The sequence below is a fragment of the Petaurus breviceps genome, unplaced genomic scaffold (genome assembly GCF_028583685.1).
Source record: "Petaurus breviceps papuanus isolate PSGF00001 unplaced genomic scaffold, PetGlider_PUasm1.0 90925, whole genome shotgun sequence".
Taxonomy (NCBI): Eukaryota; Metazoa; Chordata; class Mammalia; order Diprotodontia; family Petauridae; genus Petaurus; species Petaurus breviceps.
In genome coordinates this window covers 4923686-4948441 of record NW_027187380.1, presented here as the reverse complement: position 1 = coordinate 4948441, position 24756 = coordinate 4923686, and the positions used below count along the sequence as shown (strand labels likewise).

The following is a 24756-nucleotide window of genomic DNA, read 5'->3' as shown; positions in this document are numbered from 1 at the left end:
AGGTTAGAGAATAGGAGTCATTTGGCCACTGCTTAGGTTAGCAACCTTTCAAAACATTCACCAAAGTTCCCACATCTCAAAGGGATGAAGTATGGCAGCAGCAACAGGGAAAACATAGCCTTCATTCTCTGACACATGCACCATAACTGTCACTCTCAGAACTAATGCATTTTTAATTTCTTCCTTCCCTGCTTCCCCCCCCCCAAAACTTCTGAAAGGTTATCTTAAAAATTTCCCTTGTGGAAGTGGCCACAACTACTAAGAGAAGCAGTATATTTAGAACATTAGAATGAGAAGCAGGATTTCTCCAGCCTATTTCTGGCCTCCATGTAGTGTTTGTAGCCAAGATCTTTTCCTTGCTACTTTGCTTGCTTCTCCTTTACAAAGCCAGGAAACATTCCTTCTTTCCTCATCTTTCTTTCATTCTCTGGGGATCTTTGCTGACAGTGTCAAGGCATCTGGTAACTGACTCAGGTTCAGAATGGTACCTGGGTTTCCTCTCTACCAGTCTGGCTTGTGTTTATCCTCTTCCTCACACTGGCTCAGCCCTCCCCTCCCCTGCCCTCTTTATGGATGCTTGTGCCTTTGTGCTCCTCCCCTCTCTCCCCTCCCACCTTGGCTCCAGGAATGGAACCCTCCACCTTTCATTTGTGCCCTTTTGCATTCCCTCCCAGGCCAATTACAAGTACATCAGTAGGGCTTGAAGGCAGCAGTATAGCTTCCCTTCTGAGATTACTCATTGGATAATGTCACCCGCTCTGAAACATTCTCTTTGCTCCCCCCACTCCACCCTGCCTCACTTAAATAAAAGCCAGAAAGCTCTTTTCAGCTCGATAAGGTGAAAAATGGGGACGACAGCTGTGGCTTCCACAGTCCCAGTTTTCCCCTGATGAGTATAACAAATACAACTGTCAAAGTTGGTATAATCAAACGTCAGATAAGATCACCAGCTGTTGGGGGAGGTCTCTGTGTAGGCAGAAGAATGTCTTAATAGAGTCAGGATAGTTTGTAGAGCTTATCAAGCAGGAGGGATGTGACAGCTGAATGGACCTTTACTGGTGAACCAAAGCACTGGCCACAGGATCCCATGAGGAGCCTGCAGGAAAGGACAGATCGAAAGGAGAAGAGGAGATGGGAGTGGGGAGGCAAAGGGAGATAAGAGGTTTTAAAAGGGAGCTTGTGTTGGCTCTGGCCCTGAGGTGGGTAAGCAGTGCTGCCAGCCTCCCTTCTCAGTTGTCTTCATGCAGTCTGGTCTTTGTTGCTTTGGGGAGTCCCATGTGTTTCTCTTGGGCATCTCAGTCAGCAGAGCTAGGCGACTGGGAAGCAAGTAGCCTGGGTTTTCTTCCTGGCTCACTGATCTTGAATGTCAGCCCTGCTGTGAATCAAAAAGGGAACAATCCTGGAGCATTTGTGCATAATAATAATTCTTCATATTTGTAGCATGTTTTATAGATTCCTAAGCATTTTCTAGGGAGCAGCTAGGTGGTACAGTCCTGGGCCTGGAGTTAGGAAGACTTGAGTTCAAATCTGGTCCCAGACTAGCTGTGTGATCCTGGGCAAGTCACTTAACCCTGTTTGCCTCAGTTTCCTCATTTCTAAAATGAGCTGCAGAAGGAAATGGCAAACCACTTCAGTATCTTTGCCACGAAAACCCCAAACGGGATCACAAAGAGTTGGGCACAACTGAAAACAACTAGACACACAAGCATTTTCACTTAACATTTTCTCATTTGACCTTCATAAGATCCACTTGAGTCAGTCGGGACAGATGGTATTATCCCCATTTTGCAAAAGAGAAAACAGACCAAGAGATTAAAAGCCTGGTGCTGATGTGGCCATTGGTTTTGTCCCCATCCAGTCCAGTTGCGTACAAAGAAAATTTCCATTCCCTACTGAGAGTTTCATCCCTTGATTTCAGTCAGTCTTTTAACAGATTCCTTTTGGTCATGAGGGGACTAGGTAACTACAGTCCACCACCCTAGGAATAGAATTCCAATGATATGTCCCACTGATGTTTAAGAATATCATGTTCAAATATGGCCCAAACTCTTTGGAGAGAACATCTAGTCTGGGACTTGGTAGCACTGGCTTCTAAGGATCCCATGCATTTTGTCTCATTGGAGGTAGTGTGGCCTTGCTTGGCCACTTTGGCAGATAAACACACCTTCCCCCTCAAACACCAGTCTCTGTAGCCATAAGTCCCAGTGTTCCATCTTTGACTATAATTGCTGCTCCCTTTCAGTGCCTTTGTATATGCCTCTCGATGGATCATTGCTCTCTTTTCTTCTTTCTATGCCATCCCACTTCCCATCTAAAAAAAACCACAACAAAAAACCTTTGGTACTTCTGTGCTGCCTACTGAATAAAGTCTAATCTCCATAGCTTAGCATTCAGTGCCATCTACGTCTGGTTCTACACAGCTTTGTCTTTTTCCTTTCATCAATCTTGTATTCCAACCAAACCAGCCATTCTCCAATACATGACCCCAAGGCCTTGCCATTTTCCTAGGTCAAAATCCAGCCCATGAGCTGAGTCACAGTGCTTTTCTTCTCACTTGGTTGAATGAAGAAAATAAGTTATCTAGAGCAGGAAGGGATCATGATGGCTAGCTCTTCTTATTCTCTTGGGTATTTTCCTTCCTCTCCCCAGGGTACCGATATGTGATCTTGGACATCCCCTTGCTGTTTGAAACTAAAACAATGTTACGATTCATGAAGCATACAGTGGTGGTATATTGGTGAGTTGGGGTTCTGGAGTGGAGAAGTACTGGTTGATCTTGGGATCAAGAGAGATGCCCTCAGGCAGTGGTGGGACAATTCACCTGGACAGCAGTCTATACTGTTCTCTCTTTGTCAAGATGAGAGGGTAAGGACCCAATGAGCCTGGCCCTGAACATTGACCATTCTGATGTTACACAGTTGAGCCTGGTGGGGAGGCCTTCCCATCCTTTCTGATTTTTGTCATTGGTTCTCAGGGCTTTATGGTACATGGGGAGAGCTCCCCCTGCTGGCTGTTACAGGCATACAGGCAGTTAAACCAAGATGAGCAAAGCTGTAGTATTGCTGTCGTGGATAATAGCCTTTCATATACAAAGCAGATTGCTTTCATGTCCATTTTCATTTTATCCTCCCAACATAAGGTAGGACAGAGATAATTATACCCATGTTGCTAATGAGAGAGCTGAATCATAGATAGACATTTAGCGACTTGTCCAAAGTCACACAGTGGTTGAGCTCCTGTACACTGGGGAACTATGAGAGTACCAGTGAGCAAGTGAAGCTGCTTTATTCTACATTGTCCCCTAGGGGATAATGGGACAAGGCAAATAAAAATCCAGACTTGGCAAAGGAGGAGGATCAAACTGTCAAGGAAAAATGAGTCATGGTCCCTAAGTGATGGGAGTAAGCAAGAACAGATGAGATACCAGGGCTGTCTTCTGTTCAGATGCTTCCTGGATGTCCCCCACAGTTGTTCAGGGGGGCACTTGGTTTCTCAGGTATTTTGAATTCAGGGTAGTCCCCAGGAGGGGATATATCAGAGGCACATAATTGGAAGTGGTGCTTGGCATTCTACCTTAGTCCCCTAAATATCCAAGACTACCTAGTTTGTGGCCCTTTGCTTTATACTGTCTTAAAGAGTGCCCTATTTTTATCCCAGGAAGTGATTATACTTGGGTATAGTCAAGTCATCCAAACTATTACAGACCTGATTGGGACCTTCCCCCACACTATCAGCTTCATGACACTGTAAGAATGAGCCAACTTTCAAGTTCCTAGATCTCCAATTGACTTTCTTCTTTATCTGTAAAATGGGTATAATAACATTCATGCTGCTTACCTCACAGTGTTGTTGTCAGCAAAGTGCTTTGTAAACTGTAAAGCATTATATAAATGTGAGCTGCTATTATTAATGCAGAGCCAAACCACCCCAGCAGGAACTGACCCCATGACTTTAACCTTATTAGCTGTGTTCTGCAGTGAAATGCCAGTAAGATGAAATAATTGGGGAGTTCACTGTGTGGGTGAGAAGGGTTTGTTATATATGTCTAACCTACTTATTCCTCCTTTGGTTATCTTGCCAAATTCTAACATATGACAAAATCTTCCCATTTTTCAAATGGAGAAATTGAGGAGACCTGGAGGTTGATTCACAGCAAAGATGGCAAATTTCTTATGTCCAAATTTCTTAAAAGCTGCTACTAACCTTTGCCATTTTACCATTTTTTTGGTCAGTCAGGGTTGTCCACTGATCTAATAGGTATTAGAATAACATTTCTAGGGCCCTGTGCAACCATCCAGCCCCCTTTCATTTGGGGGAGACAAAAGACCTAGAAAGAGAAGGCACTTGGGGGCTACAGGGCCTGAAGCTCATTTCTTCTCTAGCCTGGGCTTCCTTACAAATTCACAGCTTTACTCAAGAGAGGAAGGGATACCTCAGGCATAACAGGGAACCTACTGAATAAGGAGTCTTGGGACCTTGATAGTAAATTCTAGATGTAAGAAAGATCTTTGGGTTTCTAGTAGAAAAACCATTGGAGCAGCAGGTAGCTTTACATTCCAGTAATTAGCTGACCCCGAGAGCTGAGGTCATTTAAAATTCCTTCCAGCACCGAGCGCAGTACATTGGACACAGAAAGCTTTTGATAAAAGGTAGTTCAGCATTGACTGAGTGGAAAGCCCTTAGTTCTCTCTAAACCTCCCCATTCCCCAACGCACATAGCCCTTCACTTAGGCACACTGGCCACATCCTCAGCACAGGCTGGTTGCTCTGAAAAGCATTCTGGAAGGGGGAGGGGGCAGCAGTGGGAGGATTTGGGACAGATCTGCAAAGGGAAGGGAAGCTTCCCGGTGGCCTTAGGAAGCTACTCAGAATGCAGCCAGCAGCCCTGGGGCCTCAGGGGAGCTAGCTGAAAGGGCTTAGCTGGTGGAGACAGCCCTTTAAGTAAAGGTCACACTGACTTGGCCAGAAACCCTAAGGGGAGAGGAGGAGAGAACTAATGTCGTCAACTTAGATTGTTGTTTATGAAGGGGTTAAGTTGAAATTCTGGGCTGCAGGGCCATGGCATCACTAATATTTATTGTATTTGGTGGGGGGGGGGGGTGGGGGGGTGCAGGGGGTTCCTTCTAAGACGTGCTCTTTTTCAAAGGCATATTAAAGAACTGGGGAAGGGGACAAGAGATATAAGTGGAGATTGTTTTCAGATCCACATTCACTACTAACCTTGTCTTGAAGCAGGGATCTGTCCTCCCTGGAATTGGGGGTAGGACTGTAGTCAAGCTGGAACCAGGGTATTTGAATAAGAGGGACCCAATATGTATTGAGAAGCATTTCTCTGTGCCTTTCTCCTGAGATAAAAATGTCCCTGGTGGGTGGAAGTGGGGTAAGGGTCTCCTTCCTATTTGAGCACTGCTCCCTTTTCCTTTCTCTTCCTCTCACCAGTGACCCCCAGACCCAGCTGTCACGGCTGATGCAGAGGAATGGGCTGAGTCAGGAGGAGGCTGAGGAACGGATTGCAGCCCAACTGCCCCTGGAAGAGAAGCGCCTATTGGCTCAGCACATCCTGGACAACTCAGGGGAGTGGGAGGTCACTCGCCGACAGACCCTCCACCTGCATTCCCAGCTAGAGGATTCCCTGGACTTTTTACCATTGAGGCTTGGCCTGTTGGCTACTTTTGTTGGCATCATATACCTATTTTCTCGGCACCTCTTGCTTTAATAAGGCCCCCAGCCCCTCAAACAGCCACCTCCAGGGCTGACAGCCTAGCCTAATGATGCTGAGGCTAAGCAACAGGGTCTTGAACACTGCTGAGGAGAAAGTAATGTTCTCTTCTATCCTTCCCTCCCACAGACTCTGAGCTCTTTTCTTCCTCTTCTGTTTGCTGGGCTGAGAGATTAGGGGAAAGGTTGGCACTGCTGTCACAAAAGATACAACCTTTGGAGGGGGCACCGCCTAGTCCTGAGGTAGGGACTAACTAACGTCTTTTTCCTTACTCTGTCCCTGTGGCATCTTTGTGTGCCACAGGGAACTACAGGGCAGGAGATTAACTTAGTGTGCATCTTTAAAGAAAGATTCCTCGCTCCCTTGATCTGCATTCCAAGTGGCTCCCGTGGAGCTTTGGGTAATTGTAGCTCCCTAGTATAACATGTTGTTCCTTTCTAGGAGTTCAATAAACATCCACGGATGAAGCCTCTTCAGTTCTCAGAGACCATGTTTGACTTATGCGCTCTGCTCAGAGCCCTTGTGGGTGGGTGTGCATGCTTACGTGTCTTGACATATAGATAGGATGTGGTATCCTTTCTGTAGGCCATTGGTTTGGAGTCCATGCACCCATTTTTGCACTGTCTTGGGTGCTTTCATAACTTATGGGATGCCTACAGTGGAAGGATGAGCCATTCCCCCACAATGCCAGGTTTCGCCAGAGTCACCCCCCCCCCCCCAGATTAGTGAAGCTTTCCAAGGGCAGTCTCCCTCTTAGCTCAGCATTCCTGCCTGACTTGGACAGAGAGGAGGCATCTACCTCCAGGGCACCTATCTTTCCTGTCGTTACTGTACCCAGGGCAGCTGTGCTGCCCTAGTTATGCCTCTGTCTTAGAGTAACAGCAACATTTGAACCAAATGACAAGCACAGGATTTCTGGATTTGGTTCATCACCACTGAATGGGGACATAGTCTGTGTCCAGCTTTGAGACTGATCTTTTTTCCCTCAAGCCCTCCCTCCCCCCACTTACTCTCTCTGACTTCATTCTAGCCCCTCCATTTGTCTGAAGCATAGATCCCCACCTAAGCCCACCAGTGACTCTAACTCAGCTTCTGCACCCCCTCCACTTTTCTGTGTTCTTTGCGTCACCTCCATTCCTTCTACCCCTAGGTATATCTATATATATTGCAATTAAAAAAAAAAGTCTTTTCCTTCAGAACATAGCAGACCTGCTGATGATATGTTCATCCTGGGGCAGGAGCATCCTATTAAGCCTAGAAATAATTGTGATAAATGCTAATAGTGCAGTGGCCACATTTTGTGCCCCTTTCCTCATAGCTCCATGCGCTTCAGAGACATCAGCTCATTAAAGCTCAGCAAACCCCCAAAGGGAAATAGGTTCTTCTGGTTCACTGGCTGAGGAGAGATAGTCAAGGAGGAATTATTGTCCCTGTGGCCAATGGGGGTGGCATTACCATGGGTAGTCACGGCTTCCCAGGTCACCAAAGCAAGCTTTTAAATGTCTTATCCCTTGCCACTACCTTAGAAGGGGAAAAAGAAACTGGAAACTTGGGGAGTTCCAGAGGTAAGAGCTCCCCTGATTACCACATTTCTTAGATGATGGGATGGGGTAGAAAGGAAGAGATGAACAGGGTAGCCCTTCCAACAGCTCCATTTCTTCTCCTTACCCCACCCCACCACTTAACAACTGAAAGGGCCATTTGGTACTTAAGACTTTCTCTGCTGTTTCCTGTTAGGGGCATTCATATACCTTGTCCACTGGGGTCATGTAGGATCACTAAACCTTGCTACTAAATAACCTGGCAACTCATGTTTGGTTAGAGTGCTTGGCTATAGCTGACTAGAAGAGAGGACTCAGGCCACCCAGAAACAACTGGAAACCTGTGGTAGCCACCCTGAAATGGACATAGAAAAGCAGATTCCAGAAGCCCCAGAACTACAGGCACACAGAGGTAAAGTCCCTTTTCCGCCAGTAGGTGGCAGCAACATTCTGAAATCAGCTCTAGTCTCTAGGCGAGAGCGAAGAGATGGAGATGCTAACTTTTATATTCTCCCTGCTGCTGCTGCTGCTGCCGCCTGACATTTCCTTTTGCCATTTCTACCCATCTTGGCTTCAAGAATGGGCATATTTACCCCCCACCCCCACCCTTCTCTCTTCCCCTTTGGCAGTCTGGTGAAGCCTATGGACCTCTTCTCAGAATAATATTTTGAAATGTATAAAATAAGATTACAAAGGAAACCAATTATATTGAAATACAGTTATCAAAACATTTTTAAAACAAAGTTCATGAACCCCAAATTAAGAACCCTTGCTGTAGAGGGAAAGCAGACAAAAGGATAACTATAACTTTGAGCTTTCTAAGGTCTGGGGTCTTTCCTGTTAAGGCTCCTGGCATCTTTTTCCTTCAGGCAGAAGTAGGGGCTTCAGACCTGGGGTCTGCCTGCCCATTTCCTTAGATTCCCTAGCAGGTATCCTAAAGCATATTCCAAGTTCAGGAATTATTTTCCCCTTTAATATGGGCACAGAGGCAAGAGAAGGTTAGGAATTGGTTCATGTAGTGTGAGATTTTGTGGTAAAATCCCATGAGTCCTACCAACCAAGCTTTGGCTCTTAGGCACTTACCTCTTTTCCTATCCTTTTGCTAACCTGCCTTCTTTAGAATGTAAAGGAGAAACTCTGGCCAAGGTTGTAATCCCAGAAACAATTAATGGGTCCAATCCATTCAACGAGCATTCGATATAACTTAACATCTTACTATATGCAAGTTCTTATGATAAGTTAGGAATATAAAGTTGAAGAATGATATAGTCCCTTCCCTCAAGGTGATGACTGTATAAAAAGCAGATATAACATCTTTGCAAATAAGCATGTTATAAAGGTAAGCTGTGAGAAAGGCCCAAGAGAGATCTAGATAAAGTACTTAAAAAGAAAATTTGAAGAGGAATGAATCTAGCCAGCCCAACTTCCTGTGTTAACAGTAGCATCATGGGAAGAGAGATTGGGAAAAATCCTGGCTCTGGCCCTCCATAAAGTCATCTTCAGATTAGGAAGTATAGCATGAAATATTCCTGTATTTAAGAGTCATCACTATATTTTTGACCCCCCCCTATAATTGGGGAATGAATTTCATTTGTTTATTTCCTACTTTGTGTAGAAGAATTTTTGATTCCTCCTGAAACTATTTCTTCAAAATCTGAGAGAGTTCATATAGTAAGCATTTACATTTTTTGTGTGATGAATAATGCTAGTGGGCTTCTACTCTCTTAAGAGGAGATGGAGAGGAAGGCAAAGTTCAGGAAGAGTATGCTGCACAATAGGGACAGTAACAGAGAAGGCTCTTTCACCAGGATGTGAGGTGAAGATAGGATTGGAGCCAGTGTGGGAGAAGGGTCACTCAAAGCCTGGAACAAACAAGAAAAGACAGAGGTGTAGCTCAGGGCTTGTGGCAGGTGGAAAGGCAAGTTACTATACTGCTTCCTTTAGTGGCCTCAAACTCCTATCCCTACCCACTGTATAACTTTCTGGAGACTAGGACAAGCCTGATTCTCATCCCTTGGCTCAGCCACAGCTGGTATAGGAAAGTCTCCTTTCCTTTTCCTTCCATTGCATACCACCTCAATTCCTCCCCACCCTTCGCTCACATTCCAATACAATTTTCAGCTAACCAGCACGTCAATAGAACAAGCCAGGCGACCAGATTGCTGGCCAATTACAGGAAATCATTCTGCTCCACAGCTCCTTTGAGAGCTCTGAAAGGGATGGGGAGGAGATGGGAGCCTACACTGAGATTCTCCACACTCCCTGCAGCCAAGCACATGGCATGTGTGTGTATGTGTGTGTTGGAGGAGGTGACACAAGTGCTGATTTGGGAGAGGGAAGTATTGTAGTCTACCCAGGTCTCTGTAAAAAGGTTGGGAGTAGAGGAACAGAGGGGAAAAGCTTCTGGTCAACAATCCTAAATTTGACTTCCTCCTCTCCAACCAATATGGAACCTACGTCATTATGTGGGAAAAGGGACCAGAAGTTGAGAACTGAAGTGGTAGATCAAATTGGTCTGATCTGAGAGGGACAAGGATAGGGGTTAGATTTGGGGGTGGGGAGAAAGAAGGAAGTCTTTCAAAAAGAAGGCAAGATAATTCAAGGTCAAAGGGACTGGGATGTGGAGGAGTATTCCCTTGTATACAGAAATATGCTATGCATTGAGATAAATGGAAATGGGAAGTCTGGAATGGAAGTAAAGGGAAACTTTAGCAGGGCTGGGGCTTATTGAGGTCAAAATGCTGTCAAGTCTGGAAAACAACAATATAGTGAAGCATGTGTGGCATGGTGAATTTAGATCTAGAGTTTAGATCCTAAATCTACCTGTGCTTATGCAGAGAAGTGCTTAACAACTGACTTCTGCTCCCCATCTGTGTTACTAATCTTTGGCAATCTGCTTTGCCCCTGAGCTTCAGTTTATTCATCTGTAGAATGGTCATGGTCAAGGGTGGTGGTGTGGACTAGGTTATTGCAAAGGTCTCTTCCTGCTAGAAATCTGTGATCCATTCACAAGGATCTCTCTCTCATCTATCTTATCGATACTCATCCTGTCTCTCTGTCTCCTTGTTTCTCTCTTCCTGATAACTGTCTTTGTCTGTCTCTTTGTCCCTGGGTCTCTTTCTGACACTGTTTCTGTCTGTTGCTGTACTTGTGTGTGTGTCTCTCCCTGACACTTTGTCCCTCCCTCTCTAAGTTCATTGTTTTCACTTCTCATCTATCATTCATCATATATAGATACATGTACTGTATGTGTATCTGTATATTTAACATTTCTGCATCACCTTCCCTGGCCCTTCAGACCTCTCCTGTGCCTTCTCCGGTGGAGGAGCCATGGTTGCTGCAAGTTCACCTGTGGTCACTCTGACCCCCCAGCAACACAGAACCAAAGCTGGGTCCGTGCCAACCCTCTGAAAACTGGGCACTGGGACAACTGGCTTTCTGTCCTGGTTTTGCCTACCCAAGAAGGCTTGTTTTTTCTTCCATTTGGGCAGGGTCAGAGGAGAGATGCCTTTGTGCTGCCCCTGCCTGTGTCCCTGCCAGGGTCACACATCTTAACCTAAGCCCAAGTCCTATCTCCAGCCTAAGTCCAGGTCATGTCCTTCTCTGCCACCCATGCATCCCCCAGGGCCCCTAAGCGTGCTCTATGCATAATTCGGGAGAAGGAAGAAGAAAAAATACATCTCACTGCTCCCATCCTCCTCCTGCCTAGCGCAGCGGTGGCGATGCGGGCCGAGTCAGAATGCAGAGAGGAGCTGTCCGATCCATCGATCGGGCCCACGGGGAGCCAGCCCCGAAGCCCGCCCCACCGCTCCCTTCCCCTCCCTTCCCCTCCACTACATCACTCGCTTTTAATTGAAGTTTGTTTGAGCAGCTCGCTGAGCAGGCAGAGGCAGAAACCAAATATTTAGCTGCTGCAAATTGGCAACTCCAGATCAATTACCCACCCAGTGTCAGGGCCCTGCGCCCGCCCTCCTCCCACCCTCTCAGGGTTGGAGAGGAGCAGAATGCCAAACAGAGCCCCCTCCTCCCTCGATGCCCCCCCTAGTCCTGGCCGGGCCTCACCTCCCTCCGCCCCCAGCCGGCTGCTTCTGTCGCCTCCATTCCCGGACACGTTTCTCATCAGACCCAGTCATACATCATCTGGGCCCAGGAGGGGAATAGATTTTCAATGGGAAAAGTTCTCTATGAGGGTCCTAGTTGTGGATTCGCGCCGTGCCCCAGCTCTGTCTGGTTGCTAGTCCCTGTCCCTGTCCCCCGCCCCCACTGTGGGCTGCGGGACTTGGGAAAAAAAGCCGAGGTTTTGTTTGACCTCTAGGAAGGGCCTTCTCGGGGCGGCGAGACCCCAAGGGTGATACTATTTGTTCAGTGACTGTCAGTCTGTGGATACAGGACAAGCTCCTGGGAGGAGGAGGGTGGAATGGGGGGCAGGCAGGGAGACAGGATGGGGGATAGCTGGAAGAACCCAGTTCATCTCTGACATTTCCTTTTCAGGTCACCGGCAGATGTGACATATTAGACTGGAAAACTCCAACTATGAGTGTGTATGTGTGGGTGGGTGTCAGCCAATTAATTAATTAATTAAGCACTGTTTGAGGTTCGAAGGCTACAAAGAAACAAACAAAAACAGTCCAGGCCCAATTTAATGGGAGATACAACATTTAAACCACTAAGTATAGACAAAATTAGATAGATAGAGAGATAGATAGATAGATAGATATAAATTAGATGTAGATATAGATATCCATATCTATAGCTATACACACAAGATAAATTGAGGGTAGTCTCAGAGAGAAGGCACTAATATTAAGAAGGACAGGAAAAGACTTCTTGCAAAAAGTGATACTGAGACTTGAAAAAAGCTAAGGGAGCCAGAAGGAGGAAGAACATTCCATGCTTGGAGGACAGTCAGTGAAAATGCCCTATTCGGGAGATGGAGTATCTTGTTCAAGAAACAGCAAGTAGACCAGTATTTCTGGATCCTCACCAGAATAACTGGAGGGGAATAAGGTTTAAGAAGGCTAGAAGGGTAGAAAGAGATCAGGTTATGGAGGGCTTTAAAAGCCAAACAAAGAATTTTTTATTTGATCCTGTGTTTATCTGGTCACAGGGGATAATGATGTGGGGGACCATCTGTCTGTCTCCATGACAAAGTGGCTAAACTTCCTGTTCTTCATTTCTAAAATTGAATAACAATGTTTACATATTTGTGTAATTAACATACCTTTGCAAATGTATTCCCACCCCACCCCCAAATATAAGGTCCTTGAGGGCAATAAGTCCTTCTTTTGTCTTTGTATCACCTCTAGCACTCCTTCCCCCCAATAATGTCATAAGCATAGTAGGTGTTTATTGAATTGAATAGGGTTGTCAGGAAAATGTTTATGGACCATCAAGAGCTATAGAAATATAGGTTTTTGCTGTGTGCTGTTATCCCAACCCCAGCAGTTTTTATCTCTGTCCTCCCCCAACACACACACACACACACACACACACACACACACTGTCAGTCTGTCAAATTTGGGGTATTTTTTGAATGCTTACTTTGTACATGCTCAGCGTTTGAAGAAGCAAGGAAGAAAATGTAGGGAAAGTGAGTGAAAAAAAAAGGTCTGTTTCATCATCAAGGACTTTCCAAATAGTTAAGGAGGAGCAGTATTGAAGAAACGCCTGTGAAGAGTCTCCTCCCCCACCCCATTATCTCAAGTTCTCTTCTTCCCTGTGTGGTACAGACTCTAAGTTACCTAAGAGCTCAGAGCAGAAAGTTAAGAGGGACTAGAACTCAGGCCATACATAGTTGACCCCTTAAGTCATCACCTACATTTCCCATATCACCCACAAGGCACATGTGGATTAGAACTAGAGCCAGATGAACCGAAGGGTAGTTGAATCATGGATATGCTTATTTCTCTGTTGCTATTGTCCGATTAAAAGATAGGAATGAGGGCTCAAAGATGTGATTCCTTAAGAGGGGATGAGTTTGGGAGTCCTAGATTTAGATTTAGGAAACTGGAAAAGGTGTGGAAGTATAAAGGCATTTGGTACCATCAGAGAATAGGAAAATAGCTTGGGACAACTCAAGATGAGCTGATCTAGATTTGCACAGGTTGGGGGTACAAAGAAAGATGGAAGAAGCTAGGGGAAGGAATTTCAGTAGGCAGAGTTTTAGGGATGCTATTTTCTAATTTAAAAAAATTTTTGGAGGGGGGAAGGCAGGGCAATTGGGGTTAAGTGATAGGGATGGTATTTTTGACAGACTTTGGAAGGGACCCAAAGCCAAGAAAATAAAAGATGTCCTGTCTTTGGTAACTGAAGGAGCTAAATTAGAGGAAAGAGAATGGTTAGTCTGGAGGTAAACTAACAAAAAGGGATAGTGGCCTCAAGGATATGGACAAGAAATGGAGCCAGCCTATTGGAAAAGGAGGGGAATAGGAAATGTCTGGAGGAGATTAGTTCATGTTTTATACTTGGGCTAAGTAAATTGGATAACTTGAAACTTTGTGCCTTGAATTTAACAATCCCGTATCCCTGTGCTTCCTTAGAATGGTAGTAAAATATCTGTGTACTTTCGAACTGAATAGCCATCAAAGATATAAGTGAAAAGAGCAAATCCTGAATCCCAAAGGTATGTTTTTTCAGGATGAAATTCCCTTACCCCATCTCCTGGCTTCTGCAATGGAAATATACCTAGAGAAACTGGGAAAGATGCTCTGGGGGCCACAGTTAAGGACTTCCCAGTGACTTCTCTCCCCTTCTTTCTTCCAGTGGATCCAGGAAATTCTAAGGGGGTCAAGTACCAGCATGGAAGAGGATAACTTAAAGAGGAGAACTTTATACCTACATGACCTTGGGCAAGTCATTTCATTTTTTTTTTTTAAAGCAATTGGGGTTAAGTAACTTGCTCAAGGTTACACGGCCAGTTATTTCTGGGTGTGGTGCTGAGTATGTGAGCCCGGATTTGATCCAGGTCATCCCGACACTGGAGCCAGTGCTCTTACTCGCTGAACCACCTGGCTGCCCCAAGTCACTTCATCTTTGAATGTTAACTTCCCCATCTGTTCAGAGAGGTTAGACTAAATAATCTCTGAGTTTCATTCTAGCTCTATTATTCTGTAATCCTAGATCTCTTCTCACATTTTTTCCACCTTCTGGTAGTCACTGAAACCTAGTATTCTCCCTAAGGTGCCATATCTCTTGGCATTCTTTCCTAGTCTAGTTGCTTTTTCTTGAATGCCCCCGACCCAGAGAGTCAAGAGGAACTGCATAGCCCTTGGTCTCTACTGTCACTTTCTTTTCTTTCTTTCTTTTTTTTTGTCATTCAATTTTGTTTTATTTTCAGTTCCAGATTCTCTCCCTTCCTCAACTCTCCCCTTCCCTCACCCATTGATAAGGCAAGAAATATAAAACCCATTACAAATATAAAGTCATGCAAAACAAATTTCTATAGAAGTCATGAGAGGGGGAAAAAGAAAAAGAAAGAGAAAAACATGTGCTTCAGTCTGCACTCTGGGTTCATTAGTGCTCTATTTAGAGGTAGATAGCATTTTTAATCATGAGTTCTTTGGAACTATGGAGGGTGGGTAACTGTGGTGATCAGTTACTAAGTCTTTCACAGTTAATTATCTTTAACAGTATTACTGTTACTGTGTAGACTGTTCTCCTGACCTTGCTTATTTCATTTTGCATCAGTTCATATAAGTCTTCCTAGGCTTTTCAGAAATCATTCCTTTCATCATTTATCACAATACAGTAGGGTTCCATCACTTAATTTGCTCCCCAGTTGTTGGGCATTCTCTCAGTTTCCAATTCTTTGACACCACAAAAAAAGCTGCTATAAATATTTTTGTACATATAGGTAATTTTCCTTTTCCTTTGATCTCTTTGGGGTATAGACCTAGTAACAGTATTGCTTCATCAAAGGGTATGCACAGTTTGATCGCTTTTTGGGTATGGTTCCAATCTGCTTTCCAGAATTGTTGGACTAGTCAATAGTGCATTAATATACCTGTTTTCCCACATCCCCTCCAGCATTTGTCATTTTCCTTTTCTATTTTCTTTTTTTTTTAATTTATAAACATTTTTATTTTTTCCTTTTCTATTTTCTTAGTCAATTAATGGGTATGAATTCACTGTCACTTTCAGAGTCATCCTCTACCACCTTAACTCAGCCACTATTTGTTACTCCTTTGGAGTTCATATTGATGAGGAAACAGGTTCACACAAAGCAAAGCGATTTGCCCAAATTCACACAGGTAGTGAATGACAGAATCCAGATTCTAACTTGAGTTCTTTGATTCTAGCTCTAATAAATTTTCCACTGTACTGTAACAGAGGAAAATTCCAGAGGTTGCAAAAGTGAAGGAGAAGAAAGACAGCAATTGGGGGAGGGCTAAGGGCTGAGTTTTGATGAGAGGGGCAAGGTGTGACTACAGTGACAGCCTGCTGGTATGTCCAGATCTCTGTGGCTGTCAGGTGTTGTCCTCCAGGTTTTTCTCTCTTCCTTCTCCCCCTCCAAGAAGATCAGTAGCACCTGGCTCACAGTCTTCACCACATCCCTCAACCCCTTAAAACACTTTATCCTCCCAAGTTCTCAGCCTCCCCAACCCCAATAACCTCTGATTTCTATTTACCTCAACCATGCACAGGAGTGGCCATACTTTAGAAACCTTCCTTTCCCCCAATCCCCATCCCAACCAGCTCAACTGAATTTGTGCCAAGTGCCAAAATTCCTAGTTACTGTTATGCTGGTGAGAATCAGATCTTTTTAGGAGATGTCTTGCTCCCCCTTCAGTCTCCGAATGACTAAGGTTGTCCCAAATGTTGCCAAGTTCACCCTCATCACCTTGACCCCCTGGAATTTTACTCCATTGATTCTTTCTGACACTACCCATAGACAGAATGGTGCAGAAGCTTTGGTGCCCAAAGCCCTGATGTTGGAAACACACACTGATCTGGAACCCAGGAGTCCTGGTCTCCAGTTTGTAAATGCCCTTCCTAGTAATTGTGATGCATCTGTTTGGACAAGTTCCCTCCTCCTCTCAGTTTCTCCATCTGTGTAACTGGACCATAGGTCCTTAGTTGCTCACTATATGTCAGAAAATTATCAAGAATGGGGGTCCTTGAGATTATAAATGTACTACAGAGGTCATTGAGTCTTTCCTCTTTCCTTCATCAGGTCCTTATCCAAACCACCCCAGAAATGGAGTTGTCTTTTCTGAGAAGGGGCTGCCCCAACCTCCTTGGGAATAATTCTATCTTGTGATCCACAACTTGTCAAATCAGGAAGTCCTTCCTAGGCTCTAGCTTGCCTTCCTGGGATGGGGTGGGGGGAGAGAATTATGCCCACATATGGGAGACACTGCACTATTTAAATAATAATAAAACATAGCCCCAAAGAAAGGGGGAGGGGAAAATTACCTTCGGACACAATGCTCTTTAGACTAAACATTGTGGTGATAAATATAGCTATGTAATTTTTTTTTCTCCCTGGCAGAGAGAAAGGCTGAGACTGGGCAAGAAGGCAGAGGGACCCGAAAATATAAATCAATATGTGACTTTAATATATGTGCTCTCGGTGTCTGTGTGTGCTGGGGGATTATTAGTAACCTTGATTCCAGCTCTGTGTCCATGCAAGGCAGGGAGATGTGGGGCCCCCGGGGGAGGAGAAGAGAAATTAGGAAGCCAAATTCTCCTCCTGATTGACACCTGAGTAAACATCATCCCGACAGAAGGAGAAGAAAGATGATCAATGCTGGGTATTTTTAATCACGTTCTAGGCATGGGGGGAAAATTAAAGAAACAGGCCATTGCTTGATTTCATAGCTCTATCTGGAAAGAGGCATGGGAAGGGGTTCAGGCAACAGCCTCCTTCCCCTCCCACACACTCACAAGGTTTGGGTATTAGTGGGCAGGAAACCTGTCTGGGTTACCAAATGCCTGGGGAATGATGCTTTCTGTAGAGACCAGATCACTGGGGTTACCAGGGATGGGGGAATAACAATGGCTTTTACAGGAAATTGGGGGCAGCCACTTTGACAGGCGCTCTTCTTCCAATGAGCAAAGGCCACTGACTTTAATGGGAGTTTGAAGGGCACCAGCTTTAATGGGGGTGGGGTTCAGGAGGCACTGTGTCTAACAGGAGGTCAATTACACTGTCTCCAGTAGAGGGTTGTGAGGCGCTGGCTTTAATAGGGGGTTTGGAGTCCCTGTGGTTGACTCTGGTCCATTTGTGGAGGGCAGACCAGAATTGTATGGTGTCCTCCCTTCCATGCCCAGTCAAGGGCTCTGAAATTAGGAAAGAGGTCTGCTTCTGAATTGAACAACAAGCACATGCTGTACCTCCTATTTACACTGCAGAGCTATGGCTAAGAAAGAGATACAGCAAAGTAGGGAAGGGAGCTGGAAGTCTCCCAAGAGCAGAACTCTTTGTGGGGGGATAGTCTGGTTGGAGTGCAGGCATGGGGCCACTGTGGTCTCTCTCTCTTCACTCCTCAGTTTCATCTGAGCAGGTCCTTTATTTATTTTATTATATTATATCATTTATTTTTCTATTCACTTGTTTATTTCTTTGTTTGGTTGTTCATTTGTTTATCTACTTATTTGTTAAGTTCTTTCCCCTGCCCCTGGGATTCAGAAAGATTGATAGCTGTTACTAATACCTTCAAGGATCCCTCCAAGAATGGCTCAAAAAATCCTAGATTCAAAAAAACCCCATAGATTCCCTAGTTAAAGAGGACCTTAGGGTTCTTAGCTTTTGGGGGGGGGGTCATGGACCCTGCTGGCAAGCTGGTAAAGTCTAGGGATCCATTTTCATAATAATGTTATTCATAACATAAAATATATAGGATTATAAAGGAAATCAATTATATTGAAATAGTTATCAAAATATTTAAAATCAAATTCTAAGGCCTCAGGTTACGAACACTTGATCTAGTCTAATACACACATTTAACAACTGGAGGAACTGAAGCTGATAGAGGTTTGTCCAAGGACATATAGGTAAGTAAGGAGCAAAGTCAGGATTTGAACCCAAGACCTCTGACTCCAAAGTCCAGTGTGATTTCCACTACATCACAATGCTAACCAGGAAGGAAGATCCTGGTGGTAATTAGCCCTGAGAGGGTATATGACTTGCCAGAAGTGACTCAGCCAAATCTGGGACAAAGTGTTAATACACTGAGATTTGACATGATGGTTTGGAACACAGGATGCTCTGTCCCTTTCAGCATCAGGGAAATGAGGGAAGGGGAAAGGAAGGCATGAGTTTTTTCCCCACAGAGGTGGGCACTTTGGTGACTGGGAGGCAGGATCTTTCTACCCTTGTATATTTGTAGCTACTAGAACCTGGAGCAGGAAGGGGGTAGGGAGAGAGACTATATTAGAAGCTGTGTGATCGACTATTCCTAGAGACTGATGAGTACAGTGGCATCAATAGTCTCATTGTGTCCTCTCATCTTCCTGCAGAGTCTGTCTCTGTGATGGAGAGATAGAGTCCCTGGGAGTCCCTTGGGGTCAGGAGTACATGTAATCATATTAATCCAATCCAATGGAACAAGCACCTCAAGGTTTCCAGAGTACTTTCCTCACAGCTTTATCATCAAAATCAATCAAGTCATAAAATAAGGAGATGTTACTTGCCAACAATGTTGGCCACCATAGTGGATAATGGAGAGGGATTTCCCATAGATCATGCTTTTGCCTGTAGGTGATGTTGTACTGATTACATCAAGCTCTAAACATTACACAGCCTCCTAAATGAGATTCATAATCAGACAGAAGTGTTTGGTGCAACTATCCACACTAGAAAAACCAAGCACTTTTTCTGCTTGTTGTACCAGCTGTGATAAGGAGTCAAAGGCATGATTTGCCTATAGAGTTCACGCCTATATGTAGATCATGGACATACTTGTTCATGGATGACAAACTGGGTCCAAAATGAAACAGGAGGAGAGAGGGCTGGATGACCTTTGGGACATGGTGCAATGCTTTTCATGACCCCAGGTTTCTCCCTGAAACAAAGTCCTTCCTTTTCAACATCAATCTTCTTCCAGAGATACCATATGCCTGAAAGTCATGGAGGGTAGCTAGGTGGTGCAATGAATATGGCACTAGGCCTGGTGTTAGGAAGACTTTTCTTCCTGAGTTAAAATCTGGCCTCAGACTGTAACTAGCCTTGTGAACCTGGGTGAGTCGCTTAATGCTGTTTGCTTCAGTTTCCTCATCTGTAAAATGAGCTGGAGAGGGAAATGGTCAACTACTCCAGTGTCTTTGCCAAGAAAACCCTAAATAGGGTCACAGAGAGTCAGACACGACTGAACAACAACAAGGTTGGTTGTGTAGTGGATACAGTGTTGTCCCTGGAGACACTTACTAGCTGTGTGATCTTGGATAAGTCACTTAATCTCAGTTTTTCCTCATCTGTAAAATGAGGGTAATAATAGCACCTACTTCCCAGGGTTGTTGTGAAGATAAAATGATAATGATATTTGTAAAACAAAACAAAACACTTTGCAAAGTTTGAAGTGCTATGTAAATGCTGGATATAATGATAATTGTTATGATTATTGAAATAGTGCTAAAAATGGAGTTAATAGATCTGAGTTTGAATCCCACCTCCGACACTAGTTAGTCATATGACCATAGGCAAGTGCTTTATTTATATTATTATCTCCTTTAATCCTTACAACCACTCTATGAGTTATCCCCATTTTGTAGATGAGGAAACAGATTAAGTGACTTGTTTGTTGAATTGAATATGAATGTATCTATGAACAGAAAAGCATAGGGTTAACTTTTAGGGCTCCAGTTTCCTCATCCAGAGAATGGGGACAAAAATAATAATTGTGCTACCTACCTTACAGGGTTGTTGTGAAAAAAAAAAGTTATATAAATGAGTTATCACCCCCCCACCAATTTTGTCCATGGGGAAACTGAAGATCAGAGAATAAGTGTTTTTATCTGGTTATACAATCAGTAAGTATAGGAAACAGGATACAACTCCAGGTCTCCTATTTCCAAATTCAGGACTGTTCCTTCTCCATCCCAGATGCCTCATTTATACATAATAGGATGCACTATGGTGCAATGGAAAGAGTGCCAGATTAGAAGTCAAAGGATCAGAGTTCAAATTCTGACTCTGCACAGACTCTGTGTGACTTTGAGCACTAAGTCAACCACACTGGACTTCAGTTTCCCCATCTATAAAACATGGAGTTTGAACTAGATGATGTTAGTTCCTTAAAACACAAAATTTATGATGTAATAATCTGCATGGTCCTTTATAGCTCTAACCCTATGCTTTTCTTTTCACAGATGATATTCATATATTAAATTCAACAGTCAATTAAACTATCTGTGCCTCAATTATCCACATCTATAAAATTGGGATAACCCACAGAGCTGGGAAGATTAAAGGATGTAAAAACTTAAAGCACTGTATAAATGCTATCATCATCATCATCATCACTAACCTTCCTTTCCAAACTTAGCTTCTTTTGGCTCCTATCTTTTTGTTGTTCAGTCATTTCAGTTCTGTCTAACTCTCCATGACCCCATTTGGGGTTTTCTTGGCAGAGATACTGGAGTGGTTTGCCATTTCCTTCTACAGATTTTTTTTTTTTTAAGCAATCAGGGTTAAGTAACTTGCTCAAGGTTACACAGCCAGTTATTTCTGGGTGTGGTGCTAAGTATCTGAGCCCAGATTCGATCTCCAGGTCATCCGGACACTGGAGCCGGTGCTCTTACTAGCTGTGCTACCTGGCCGCCCCGTACAGCTTATTTTTACAGGTAAAGAAACTGAGGTATACAAGGTTAAGTGACTTGCCCAGGGTCACAGGGCTAGGAAGGGCTTATGAGGCTGGATTTGAACTAAGGTCTTGTTGACTCCAGGCCAAGGCTCTGTCCACTACTATTTATTCTATCCAAACTGGTCTGGGGAACAATTTTCCCAGAATTTTCCAAATATGCCTTGTGCTTTACTCATTTTATATCTTTCCATACTTAGAAAGCCCTTCCTAACCACCGTATCCCCGTCTATTGAAATTCTCCCTAATCTTCAGAGCCCAGTGCAAAAATCACTTCTTCCATTAAGCCTCCCTTCATCACCCCACTTAGATAGTCTCTCCCTTCTCTGAATTACTATGGAATCATTTGCATCATTAACGTGGGCATTTATCACAAATTGCCTTCTACTATGATTATTTATGTACGTTCCTTGTCTCCCTTACTTGACTGTAAGCTCTTTGAGGGCAGAGATTATGTTTCGTGGTTCTGGGCCTCTTTATGAGGTAAGCATCCAATGTTGGAGAAATGAGAATGAATGTTTTCTGGAAAACAATTTGTAACTATGCTAGAAATCCCTAATGTGCTCATATCTTTTGACCCAGAAATCCCATTGCTGGGCATCTAACCCTAGGAAGAAAGACCTCATATACACCAAGATGTTCATAGCAGCACTTTTTGTGATATCAAAAAACTGAAAACCAAGAAGGTGTCCATTGATTATATAATAGCCAAAGAAACTGTGGTTTATGGATATAACAGAATAATATTGTACAGTAAGTAATGACAATGGTGAGGAATCCAGAGAAACTTTGGAAGACTTGTATGAACTGGTACAGGATGAAATGAGCAGAATCAGAAAAAACCCTATACAGAATGACTACAATAATAGAAAAGAAAAGAACATTAAAAGGATACAGATCTCAGCATAATTGTAAAGATGAATCTTGGTCTTAGAGAATAGATAGTAAAATATACTTTCCTCTTTTTAGCAGAGAAACAGCATGGTAAAGTGGAAAGAATGCTGACTCAGGTCAGAGGATCTGAATTCAAATCCTATTACTGACACTATTTGGATGACCTTGGGCAAGTCACTTAACCTACCTCAATTTCTTCATCTGTAAAATGAGGCAGTTATACTAGTTGACCTATGAGATTGCTTCCAGTTCTTCATCTATGAACATATCAGATCAATGATGAAGGTTCTGGGATATGTATACTGTCAGGCAAGATCATGGCATCAGATTTTTTTTGCTTAATACTTTCTTTGTTATGAGAATGCTGGTTGTACATGTGTGTTTGGGGAAGAAGGATGCAGCTGAGATAGTTTATCCAGAAAATATTGTTATGTAAAGACAAAAGTAAAATTTATTTTAAAAATAAATGCTGAATGAATGAATGTTCATATGCAATGTATTTATCTCACACATATGTATGTGCATTAGGTACAAGTACACTTTGAAAACAGAGGGATCTGGTGGAAAGATTCTAGGTTGAGATGCAAGAAATCTACCCTCAGGGTACTGGTAAATGTGTAGCAACCAGCTCTCCAGAAAAAAAAAAAAGTACACATGACAATTTAAAAAAATTCATTAAAAAAACAATTTTACTTCCCAATTCTCTCTCACCCTCCAGACCTTCCCCAACTCTGAACTGAGAAGGCAAGCAATATGATAGCCATTATACAGATGAAGTCATGTGAAACATTTCCACATGACACATTTTTTTCCCTTTTTTTTTTTGAGAGGGGAAGGTAGGGCAATTGGGGTTAAGTGACTTGCCCAAGGTCACACAGCTAGTTTTTTTGTTGTGTATTTTAAGTATCTGAGGCCGGATTCCAACTCAGGTCCTCTTGACTCCAGGGCTGGTGCTCTATTCACTGCGCCACCTAGCCACCCACACATGACACATGACACATTTTTTTTAAAGTTTAATCTGCATTATTAACATTTTCTCTATCACTTTCTTAAGTCTAAACAATCAACAAAACAATAAATCCAGTCCTGATTTGTATTTGCCAACTCACACTGAACATTTAACATTCAGCTCCTGAGATAGTTCAAGTTCCAGCACTCCCCTGATAATAATAATAACAATAACTAACATATAATGCTTACTATGTGCCAGACACTGTGCTAAGTGCATTGCAATTATCTCACCTGGGAGGTGCTATTATTATCCCCATTTTACAGATGAGAGAACTGAAGCAAACAGCATTAAGTGACTTCTCAGGGTCATACAACTAGTAAATGTCTGAAATATCTAAAAGGTTGAATTTGAACTCAAGTCCTCCTGATTCCTGGCCTATCACTCTACCTTACTTCATCACCTAGCTGCCACAGAAAGTCCTGTCTTAGCTCCCACTTTAATCTATTTGATGGTCTGGATCAACTAATTTTCTCTTGCTGGGTTTGTGTCCCCATCTGAATGTCCTTACCCTACACAGGTGCTGTAGAGGAAAAAGGAAAGGAATAAGGAAGTCCTCATTTCATAGTATTTCAGCTTCCTGTGATGCCCACCCCAGGAGCTCAGTAAGCTGTCCCTGTGTTCTTCCTTGGAGCCCTCAAGCTGTCACCCAGCCAATCTGCTTCCTGTTGTCTTGTAGCATATATTATAGGACCCCCGTCCTCTCACCTCTTCTGGACTCAGGCAACCTTCCCTTTCCCTGCTCAGCCTGCTCCCCCTTCTTTCCAGTTCCTGGCTTCAGGCAAAAATGTTATCTCCAGGCTGGGCTATTTCTTTTTTTCTCCTAGTCTTCCCTTTCCAGAGGACCTCTTAAATAAAGAGAATTAGCAACATGTATGTACCTAACTATGGTGTGGCCCTGTTTAACTGATTTATGTTCATTTTAGAAAGCTTGCTGCTCTTCAGTGTGGAGGCATATCATTCATACTTGATTAACTGTGTTATTTCAGTAATTCCTATAAAAAGGTGGACATCAGGCCCTTGGTCTGGAATGTAAGCCCTTATTATAACATTATTTCTTGGGGGAAAATGTAATTCAACCTACATCATTTTGACTTGCAGTATGTTTTCTGGAAAGAAAACCAGCCATAAGCTGGAGGACTCCCTGTAGAGGTGAAAATGCTTTGTAAATAAAAATACAGACTCTTATCTGTCTCCTTCCCCAAATCTTCCCTGACTCATCTCCAACCTTGGCTCTATTCCTTCCATTCCGCCTCCGTCCCTCCCCATTCTCCTTGTACTGGCTAAGACTGTCAGACTCACAGAACTCTAGAGCCATAAGAAACCCTAGAGATCATTTAATTCATCCCCCTCATTATAAAAAGGAAGAAACTCAGACCCAGAGTGGGAAAGAGACTTGCCCAAGGTCATCTCTAATTCTGTCAGACTGAAAAGTCTGCCCTTGATTCTCTTTGGATCTGTATTGTGGAAATGGATTCTGCCTCAGCTATCAAACTGAGAGTCTTCAAAGGGTTCTCAGTTTCCCTTCAGACTGTTTTTCTCCTCTGGGGCACCCATCCTCTCCTTTCTAGTATAAGATCTGATTCATGACCTCATCCTCCTCTCAGGGTCTCTAGGACTGATCTGGGGGCAGAGGAGGTGGCAAAGGTAAGTCCCAGGCATTCAGTCTGGCCACCCAGCATCTGGGACCCTTTCCTATGTCCCTACTCCTATCTCTTCCCTGTTCTCCCCATGTGCCCAATCTGCAACCTCAGCATATTCCATCTGTCTGATTAACTCAACTGATTAATTAAG

At 43.6% G+C, this 24756-nt stretch overlaps 1 protein-coding gene across 9 annotated transcripts in view; it reads left to right on the top strand.

Moving 5' to 3' along the window:
• Window positions 1-6191, top strand: part of DCAKD (dephospho-CoA kinase domain containing) — a 30449-nt gene extending 24258 nt beyond the window's left edge. For all 9 annotated transcript variants that reach the window (XM_069076167.1, XM_069076163.1, XM_069076165.1 and 6 more), the window contains 2 exons: window positions 2650-2737; window positions 5440-6191. In XM_069076167.1, the coding sequence (XP_068932268.1) occupies window positions 2650-2737; window positions 5440-5716 (365 nt within the window). In that variant the 3' untranslated portion in view covers window positions 5717-6191. The remainder of the gene's footprint in view (window positions 1-2649; window positions 2738-5439) is intronic.
• Window positions 6192-24756: the final 18565 nt, after the last annotated feature.